The sequence below is a fragment of the Vigna unguiculata genome, chromosome 5 (assembly GCF_037176805.1).
Source record: "Vigna unguiculata cultivar grain cowpea cultivar isolate G323 ecotype 2 chromosome 5, ASM3717680v1, whole genome shotgun sequence".
NCBI classification, from domain to species: domain Eukaryota; kingdom Viridiplantae; phylum Streptophyta; class Magnoliopsida; order Fabales; family Fabaceae; genus Vigna; species Vigna unguiculata.
The window spans coordinates 55,043,770-55,053,502 of record NC_140796.1 but is presented as its reverse complement, the minus strand read 5'-3'; the positions used below and the strand labels follow the sequence as shown (position 1 = coordinate 55,053,502).

At 32.6% G+C, this 9,733-nt stretch overlaps 2 protein-coding genes across 2 annotated transcripts; both read right to left on the bottom strand.

Annotated features, from left to right (window-relative positions):
* Window positions 1-332: 332 nt before the first annotated feature.
* LOC114183896 (uncharacterized) lies at window positions 333-1,272 on the bottom strand. The gene is made up of 2 exons (XM_028071071.2): window positions 908-1,272; window positions 333-796 (listed from the first exon to the last, which is right to left on the bottom strand). Exons 1-2 carry the CDS (start codon window positions 1,056-1,058, stop codon window positions 582-584), a joined length of 366 nt encoding a protein of 121 aa, XP_027926872.1. The 5' UTR covers window positions 1,059-1,272; the 3' UTR covers window positions 333-581.
* A 2,943-nt stretch (window positions 1,273-4,215) lies between these two features.
* Window positions 4,216-9,649, bottom strand: LOC114183322 (phospholipase D alpha 1). The gene is made up of 3 exons (XM_028070296.2): window positions 9,363-9,649; window positions 4,973-6,872; window positions 4,216-4,842 (listed from the first exon to the last, which is right to left on the bottom strand). Exons 1-3 carry the CDS (start codon window positions 9,450-9,452, stop codon window positions 4,409-4,411), a joined length of 2,424 nt encoding a protein of 807 aa, XP_027926097.1. The 5' UTR covers window positions 9,453-9,649; the 3' UTR covers window positions 4,216-4,408.
* Window positions 9,650-9,733: the final 84 nt, after the last annotated feature.

The window sequence follows — 9,733 nt, the reverse complement described above, 5'->3', positions numbered from 1 at the left end:
TGTTGTTGTTTGCCCTAGATGTGAGAAAAAAAATAAGACCCTAGATGTGAGAAAAAAAATAAGACAAAGATATATTGTTTTTCTAATCATGGAATCTAATTTAGTAATCAATATATCACAGGCAAAACATAGCAATCTGCAATACATAAGTAAAATAGTGACACCTTCAATACAATAAACGAAAAGAATGGTTGAAAAACAAACAATAGAAATTTGATTCATTCAAGTGGATGGAAGTATATTATTTTCGAAAAAAAAGAAAAAAAACAAAACAAAACTTTGCCTAATAATTTGTACATAACAATGGGACAAAATCCTGTAGGCATCATCAATTTACAACCACAAGAAAAGAATACCCCAGATTTTATATTCTTTTAATTTCTGCATTGTATTAACACCCTCCTCACCACAAAATTATATTTGAAAATTTAGTGTGATAGACAGAGACAGAACAGAGGAAGAGAGAGAGAGAGACAGACAGAGACACATGGATGAGATTTTGTGCGTTCTTCAAATTCCTTACACAAATGTACAACAAGTACAACATTTGATCGATCTTTGCGAAAAATCAGGTGTTAGTATTAGTAAGAGCACTCTGTTCTGTGCACTCGCTCCCTCAAAATCCCGTTATACAAAGCGATTCTGTTCGCCGGCATTCCGACACAATCCGAGGATTCGTCTCTGCAGTTTTTCGATACTCTGTTTTCCTCTTTTCTTTCTCTTCCTTCCTTCTTCACACTATCTGCAAACTTCACTTTCTTCTTCTTCTTCTTCTTTCTCTCCCGTTTCTTTTCCTCTGCAAACCCACACAACACATTCAAAACTTAACCTAAAGAAGAAGAAAAAGATGAAAGTAAGAAAAGAACATCTTGCAGTGATTATTCTTGAAACAAATTTGAAACTTTACCTGAATACAAGCAAGAGCGCAAGGTGGGTTTGTTGGAGTGATGAATCCGGAAAGAAAGGTTGGATTTTTGCCTGGAGAAAGCAACGTAGAGGAGAGTGGTTGAGAGAAGCATGGCAGAGGTGAGAACAAGACCCTGTGAGATGGAAGCCATGGTTGGGTGTGAGAAAGAAAGAGATGATGAAAAAGAAAAAGGGGTGGGTGAAGAGAAGGTTGGAATCACGGGTTGAGAGAGTGAGAAAATGAGAAAGTGAGAAAGTGATGATATATAGAAGAAAGAAAAAAAGAATGGCAGAAGTTAATTGGTGGTTGGTGATGTGATGTGAGTATCTAGATTTCTCTGTGTTGCGTGTGGCGGTGCAAGAAGTGTTCGGTTTCTTTGTTTGGACTTTGGTTTTTATGTATCTTATTATGTTCTGGTTGGAGTCATGGAAATTTGAAGGAACAAGTATGGATATGAATGCGGTTGCGGTTTGTATCGACCTTCAACGTGTCTTGTCTTCTCCTGTCAGGTGGGGTCACATTCAACGACCACCACCTTCAACGACGTTACTAGGATTATGTCTCGTCAAATCTCGATTTTAAATACTTTGATTTATCGTCTAAAACTGTTATCATATATTGTGGGTTTCTAATCTTATGTTAATACTTTAGTTTGATCATAAGTGGCCATGTGTAAATGAAAGTATGATAGGTGTTTGGTGTAAATCTTATTTCATAAAGTAATTTTATAAAATTAAAATTTATTTTTATTTAAATTTTATCATAGTAAAATTTATTATTTGTTAAATTTATTATGTTATTTATTATTTTTATGAGATTACGGTTAATATATAATTTCACTGAAATATATATGTCTTAATTAGAGTTGATTCAAAGTTTAATCAGGTAAAAAAATTTCTTTAGGTCTCTAAAACCATGTTTAATTTTTTTTACTAATATATATTTATTAAATTAATTATAAAATTATATTTAAGAAAAAAGTCTAAAAAAGTTAATATTAATAATCTATAATAAATTAATTTAAAATTATATATTATAGATGTCTTATTTTAATTTAAATTTGTTTTAAATCTCTTAAATCTTTAATATCTAAAATTTTTAAATCACTCTTATTTCGATGTACCATGTATGTTTACATTATATAAAAAAAAATATATATATATATATATATATATATATATAAATCTTATATTATTTATTTTGTAAGATTAAATATACTTAAAATTTAAATATAATTATTTGTAAAGATTTTGGTGATGAAATTGATTTGAAGAGAGAAAAGTGAATTTTAAGTTGTTATATTGTTACTGTGTGTCATTTTCATATATGATGATACATCTTTTTCCCCTTGTAATTTTCAGAAGTTATTTCTTTTATTGATTTTTTTTTTTGTTTTAATTTGTTTCTGCATCATCTTTCATTAATGGACATCTTTGTAGTGAAGAGAACTCTAACATAATTATTCACAATCATGTTGAAAGGAAGTTCATAGCCTTCTATCACTCCGGATATTCCTAGTTTTTTTTTTTAATTAGGAAAAGTAAACTCGATTAAAATGTGTAACTTGTGAATTTTGAAATTAGTTTATTTTGAAATTTTAAACTAGTTTAGTCCTTCATTTTTTGAAATACATAGATTTAGTCTTTTTAATCAAATTTTATTAAATTTATTTTACATTTCAAATGTGTTTCATAATAGTATTTGACCTAACATTAAAATAAAAATGTGTCAAATAGTATAAATAACTCAACTACAATCTTGAAATATGTATAAAATATCAAACAAACATAATAAAATTTGATTAAAAAGACTTAATCAACATATTTTAAAAGATGGAAAACTAAATTGGTTCAAAATTTCAAAATGGACTAATTCTAAAATTAGTTAAGGAATAAAAATATATTGATCGTAAAAAATATATGAATTACTTTAATTGAAATTGTATTGTTAAATCAAGAAAAAATAATTAATTTAATAATTTTAGATATTACATCGATCCTTAATCACTTCATCAATGGTCAATTATTAGAAGTGAAAAGTTTGAAAGGTTGGGATAAGATAAATATCTTTTCTATATTAATAATGAAGATTCTAAGCAAAGTCAGTGTGAAATTGAGTGGTTCTTACACGTGTGTGGGGTATGTGAAGTGAGTTTGATAGGAACGTTGAATATGAATAGTATGATTTAAGTCCTGATTGACGCGTGTTGATGAAGGGGACAAGACATTATCCACAGCACGCGTGTACGGACCAAGATTCTAAACACTTTCCAAAAACTTCAACACTCCTCTGCAGTTATATTTCTTACGTTTCTTCTTTTACACTTTACATTTTAATACAAAATAAAATTTATTTTTGTGGTCAACATTTCATGAATTAAACACATTTTAAGTTTTAAATATGTCAAATATTAAGACACTAGTAGTCTTTTTATATTAAAAATAAGTAATCTTTTTTATTTAATTACCTTTGTCAGTACAATTATTTGAGGTTTCATAATACTTTTATTTGAATTTTTAATTAAGTAATTGACAAATTATTTTATAAAATTTTAAATTAGAAATTAATGAATTCATAATTTTAAATTTCATGTTACTTATTTCAAGAGACGTGTCATATTCAAATCATCTTTGCTAAAATGAAGGAGGACACTCTCCTCTTACATCAAATAGTGTTTTATTCTCGAAAAAAGGATGCAATATCTATCTCAATTATTTACTTGAATATATTCTTTTCAAAAGGTATTTTTGAAAATGTGATTTTAAATAATATATAGTATTTCAAAGTATAGTTTCTAAAATATAATACTTCCTTGCAGTGTTGAGTTTGAAAATGTTATTTTGATTCTTTCTTGATGAACGTGTTTATTCTTTTCGTTTTTTTATGCTTTCGATCCTCCCAAATCGAATTTTGGCACGATTTTAGTTGATTTAAGTATAGAGATGAAGTTGTAACAACATGACACATTTTCAATCCATTTGATCATATCACATGATTAAAATAGTGTTAACATAATATGATTTCGACATGACCCAAAATTTTCATTTTGAAATTGTGTAAACTTGACACCATTTTTGTAGTTTCATACTAACATTTTACCAGAATGGTAAAAGAAGCTTCCCTTGTCTTGCTACAAAAGTGTAGCTTCTGTTATACATTTTCTCAAGAAATCAAAGGGCAACATTACATATGCTATCCAGAAGCAATCCATGAGACCCAAAACTACAAGCAAAAAATTACTGACAATAAAACTGAAAACAACAATAATTAGCAACAGTCAAACTCACGACAGCTACAATGTTCAAACCTTGTTCAGAAACCCGGAAAACATGTATTATAATGCACATAAAGTCATACAAATCAGTAGCATTCTCAGCATGAGATTGCTAAAATCTTGAAGTCAGTCTTCAGAATAAAACCATCTTTGCATGACCATTACAATAACTGCCGTCACTCAACACCATAAGCACTATATTTTATTAACAAGCACATAGAATGAAACTAAGTAGTAAGGATAGGTGGCAGGTAGTCAACTTTGTCACCAAGAACACGAGCCTTAGTGTCAGGAAAGAATTCAAATCCTGGAAGCTCAGTGACAGTTCCTTCGCTGGAAACCCCAATGGGATAGCGGAGTAAGTGGCCGGGAAGGTCATGCTCAAGAGTCTCACTTGAATACAGATCCCAATACTTGTCAGAAATCTGGTTCACTTTTCTGATACATTCTGTGGTTTCAGGGAATTGGAAAGAGTCATGAAGCATGCCAAGGTGCTCATACCACAATGACATGCGGAAACCATGGATCTGACCCCTTGCTGGCTCACTCGTGATCAAATGATAGGGTTGATAAGCCCCCATTGCAATCTCAGAGTCTCTTGCACCATCCATTGATCTCTGGTTTATGTTGGCAGATCCAACAATTATGTATTCATCATCAACTGCACAAAGAAAAAGTTCTTCCACTTTTAGACCTTATGATAACCAAAAAAATAAAATTGGCTAACAGTGTAGTATCAGTTTAAGAAAGTGATTCCAATGAGTAAGAATGGAGTTAATTTTCTGAATTACCTATCATCATCTTGGCATGAACATATATCATGAAGCGCCGGGCCTCTTGGGCTCTGATATAATCTGTATCAGCATCTGGTCTTTCTGGAGGCTCGTACTCTCCTTCTTTCTTCACCTCCCGATTACCAAGGCAGAAGAATGTCAAATAGTTCCGAGGATTTTCCTCTATTCCCTTGGCCTGGAGTGCCTGAACAACATCCTTGTACATCATATCCATTGTTCTCCTCTGCCAATCCAATATTGCCTGAACTGATGCACTTTCTGGGACACCCTCTGGCCACATTGGGACAACAACATAAACACTGAACCTTTCCCCAGCTTCAATCTTACTAACTATCTTAAGCGAAAGCTCCTTCGGGATCAGATGCAAAGCACCAATGTCTTCGGGCTTAATGCCATCAGGACTCCAACCGTAACAGCTTCCTAGGAAATACTGATTCTCAATATAGATGAAATTTTTCGCACGTCTAATGGCATTAACATAAGCATCTTGTATACTACGGTCTATTATGTTATCCTTTCCACTCACAAGCCCGACTCTAGCAGCTTCTTCGGGAGTCTCCGGGAACCCAAAAGCAGCTCCACCATCAATTGATCTGAATAACTGAACGTTCCATGTCTCTCGATCATCAGGGTAAGTTACCGGTGATGGAGGAATAATCACATCTTCAAGGTCTCTCAGTTGAACAAGCAAGTCCTTTCCACCTTGCTTCCTCCATCTTTGCTCAAAGTTGAACAAAACATCCCAAGCAATTGGCCCTTCAAGTCGAGAGTGGATGTCATGCCATGGTTCTCTGGGACCACCTTTTTGTATTGATGCGCCACCGAAGTTAGGCTGATGAAAATCATCGTGATGTGCTGTGTCCAGCGTTCTGAAAAGAGAATGGAATGGAGAGTCGTATCTTCCATCGCAGAGATCAATTCCCCCCACAAAACTAACAATCCTTCGCTTCTCAGATTCTCCACTCGGCAATTCACTGTCCACGACTACGATTTTCTGGTGGTGAGTAAACATGGTAGAAATTTCTAAATCCTGAACAATGCTTCCACCGTCATCCGGATTGCGAGGGCATAAAACACAATGCACTTCAGTTCCCCTGAAGAACTCCTCTGTTTCTTGGTCATGAGTAGCCATCAAACCATCTTTTTTTAACAGAGGAACAGAAGTTCTATCATCCCAGACTAGCATCAAAACCCTGACACCTTCACTTGCTTTTTTCTTCAGAAGCTCACCAAGTGTTTCGTCTCCTCCAGGCTTTGGCCTCCTAGAATCCCTTACCAACGAAATCTCAGTATACACAGACCAACCTGTGATGTATATCAAGTGCTGTGCTTTGGTGATTGCATCAAAAACATCCTCCCAACATCTATGAGGTTGATAAGTCTGGCCTCCACTGAGTGGTATTTTAGGGACAAAGTTGTCTGGTACATGAGCATCTTGGTACAGAGAAACCTTGCATCCTCTTCTTTGTGAAAAGAAAGTATAAGGAACTCCAGGAAATTTAGGACTTCTAATGCCAAGAGCCCAGTTGCGGTCTTTCGAAATGTCAAAATACTGCAGCTTCACGTGGATCTTGGAATTTCCATGAATTGGATTTTTATGCTCGTCCAATATTTCAACCCATCTATCTATTTCTTCACCGTCCAAGACCTCCTCAACAGGAACATATGCTCTTCCAATTAACGTTGCCCCAATAGGATTATCATCTTTCACTGTGAATATGATGTTTGATGCCATATGGGCACAGTAAATGTGAAAGGACTCGTACCATCTTGGATTTTTGACCTCCTTTTCCAGAATTCTGGTCCTTCCAACTCGTGCCTTCTCTAGATCAATGGTTGCATATAATTTAGTGACACCTTTTCCAAAACCAACAGTCTCCTCGATGTTATGTACGATCTGAATCGGAGAAACATAAATGGAATTAGAAATTTCAAGAGTTAACAACAATGTACATGGACGTAAAGGTGCTAAGTAAAACAATCAGTGTATTATATAAGAAAGATTCCACCAGTGGCTTTGATAAGGATGCTTATGATCCTTAAAGCTATTGAGGTGAAAACATGGCATGGTAAAGTCAAAATATTCTAAACTTAAAAACTGCTGAGGTAGAAGACAAGTTCAATGAACAATAGGTTATTTCAATTAACATCTTGATTTTACTTATACTTATTATACGTCTCTTTTTCTTCCAGTCCCTTTTTTATTACATCATATATCCTATAGGTTTATTATTTTATTATTTTTAAATATATTAAATGTTAATTAATCTTTTTAATGGACAAATCATTTTCCCGTTTCAATACACACTTATCGCCAATAAGCTAGTAACTATTTCCCTTCCCCTTCACCCTTAAAATCAAATATGTGAATTTCAAGTAGAAAAATAGTATATGATCACAAATAATCCAAATAAATACCGAGGTCTTAAAATTAAGCAACACAATGGGCGATGCCAGCAGGAATGGCTCAGTGCAACTTGGTTGAAACACAGTATATCCCATGAAAAATAAGATGATGAGTTATTTGTAAAAATAAAAAATGAAGAAATTTATTTTCAGTCATTCTTTTCCAGGATAGCAGGTTTTTGTCGGTTATATTCGGATCTGAGTACCAGGTGAGACCCATTTATAATAAGAAACTCTAGCTTTTGTTTCAATTACTTTATTAGATCCAATATCCCACTATTCGCTATAATAGGATGAATTCTATATTTATAAATATACCTCTTTACCAATACTACCAAAAAATAAAATATACATTAAATATTTTTAGTTTAAACATCTCTTCAACTTTTACTAAAACACTTTCTTTAGTGAAACTTGATCTTAATTTTTATGTTATAATTTATCTAAATCCTGTCAATATTATCAGTTAATACGCGTGAGCCACATTAAAATAGAGATGAAATATAAAGGTTAAATTCATTAAGAATATCAAGATTAAGACTAAGATTAAATATTAAAAGACAGGTATATTTTACTTCAAAAAAAATTTATTGTAATACTTGTCTCGTGCTATAATTTAAAAGAAGTATTCATCCCTCTTAAATTATATTCATGTTCATAATAATTTCAATCTTTGCCCCCATAAGGAAATTATACCTCAAAACTCATACCTAAAATTTGTCCCATAATTAGGCAAATAACAGTGTTATTTTATAACCTAATTATAACATTCAACAAGTGAAATATTTAACTAAATTCAAACACCATAAACTAATTGATTACATTTGCAACGCACTAAATACTAGTTCGGTTTATTCCACTCTAGTTTCTCTCTCCTTTTTTTTTTTTCTCTTTTATCCTCTTGTACCACATAAATAAAGGAGAAGGATGGGTATGATGTTACTCGGAATATTCAGATCCATTTTTCTTACAATTCTCATCTCCAGTCTAAAGTGCATTATTTCTTTCCCTCGTTTTTTTCTTCTGACAACATCAATTAAGAATATAACAACGAGTAACTGTCTTCTTTTTTTTCATCTAAATATAATCTATCGTGTATTTATAAATTGCCAATTTCAATAAAAAATGTAAAAACTGTATTAATTGCAAAGTTTAATTACATTACAACTAACAACACAAACCTTTTAGATAAACTCACTTGATATATGGTTGGGCGAATGTTGATAACATTATTTTTGAATAAAGTTCGTTTTAAAACAGTGCGATTCATTTTCTACACAAAACAACTGAGAGATAAAATTTAACAAAATAGCTTTATCTAATCCTAAAGCTACTCCAATTACTTCAACCCATAATCAATTTTAAAGTTAAGAACAAACTTTACAACACGAAAATCAGTAGCTAAGTATGATTATGAAAAATCTGTTGAAAAACCAACAAGTGTATCTGAAAAATAACACTCCAAACACACTCATGTCATCATTTTGAAAAGCCATTTCCTGTAAGTTTTTGCCTCATGTCAAAAAGATAACCACCGCCTCTTACTTTTCTTTTTCACACAAAAGAAGAAAAGTGTCGTCAATTATCTATCTATCCATGCGATGGATCTAACCCTTATCCTTCCAACTTCTAATCGTTTTACCAGTTACTACCATTCAACAACAAATTTGTTCCTTCAATTAGAAAAAACTGAAAAATCAAGAAGTAACAGTATGAAACAGAATAGAACAGAACACAACAGAACAGAGACTCCGTATAGATCTTCTGGTAAAACCAGAGCACGTTTTTTTCTACAAAAATGATTCGTCGGGGTATGGGGTAATTTTACTTCTCCACTGATGAAAAGTGTGAGTACGAAGATTAGGAAAATTTAAGAAACCTAAACTACTGTACTAAACACTACTGCGCTAATTAGTTGATGAGGATTTTAGAGCAATTGAAATGCAAGATGAAAAGAACAGAGAAGCTTAGGAAATCAAACCTTGGTTAAGAAATTGCCGCCACCGATTTTGAGGTTGTCGACTTCATAGATTGTGGCATGGAGAGTGCCATGGAGCAGAATTTGCGCCATCACTTAGTACCCAACAGTGAAACTCTGAAAAATCAAAGTACAGAGTGTGAAATGGGATCTGATCACAGTTTATAGATGAGGTTGTTTAAGAGGAAGAAGAGAAAAAGAAGAAACAGGTGAATAGGAGTGGACAAGAATCAATGAACATTGATTGAGGAAAACAATTGAAAATTGATAAATATATAATATAATCCAAGTGTATATACATTGGTGTTGACTAGTTGGCTAAGATTAATTTTTTGTTCATGCTAATTGCTAATTACTAATACCTAATTATAATA

Bases quoted from the DNA above. Each gene is read 5' to 3' on its own strand.
- LOC114183896 (XM_028071071.2), bottom strand. From the start codon at position 1,058: ATGGCTTCCATCTCACAGGGTCTTGTTCTCACCTCTGCCATGCTTCTC. The intron at 797-907 runs GTAAAGTTTCAA...GTGGGTTTGCAG, and splicing joins GCGCTCTTGCTTGTATTCAG to AGGAAAAGAAACGGGAGAGA.
- LOC114183322 (XM_028070296.2), bottom strand. From the start codon at position 9,452: ATGGCGCAAATTCTGCTCCATGGCACTCTCCATGCCACAATCTATGAA. The intron at 6,873-9,362 runs GTTTGATTTCCT...TCTCCGATTCAG, and splicing joins GCGGCAATTTCTTAACCAAG to ATCGTACATAACATCGAGGA. The intron at 4,843-4,972 runs GTAATTCAGAAA...TTCTTTGTGCAG, and splicing joins TCATGCCAAGATGATGATAG to TTGATGATGAATACATAATT.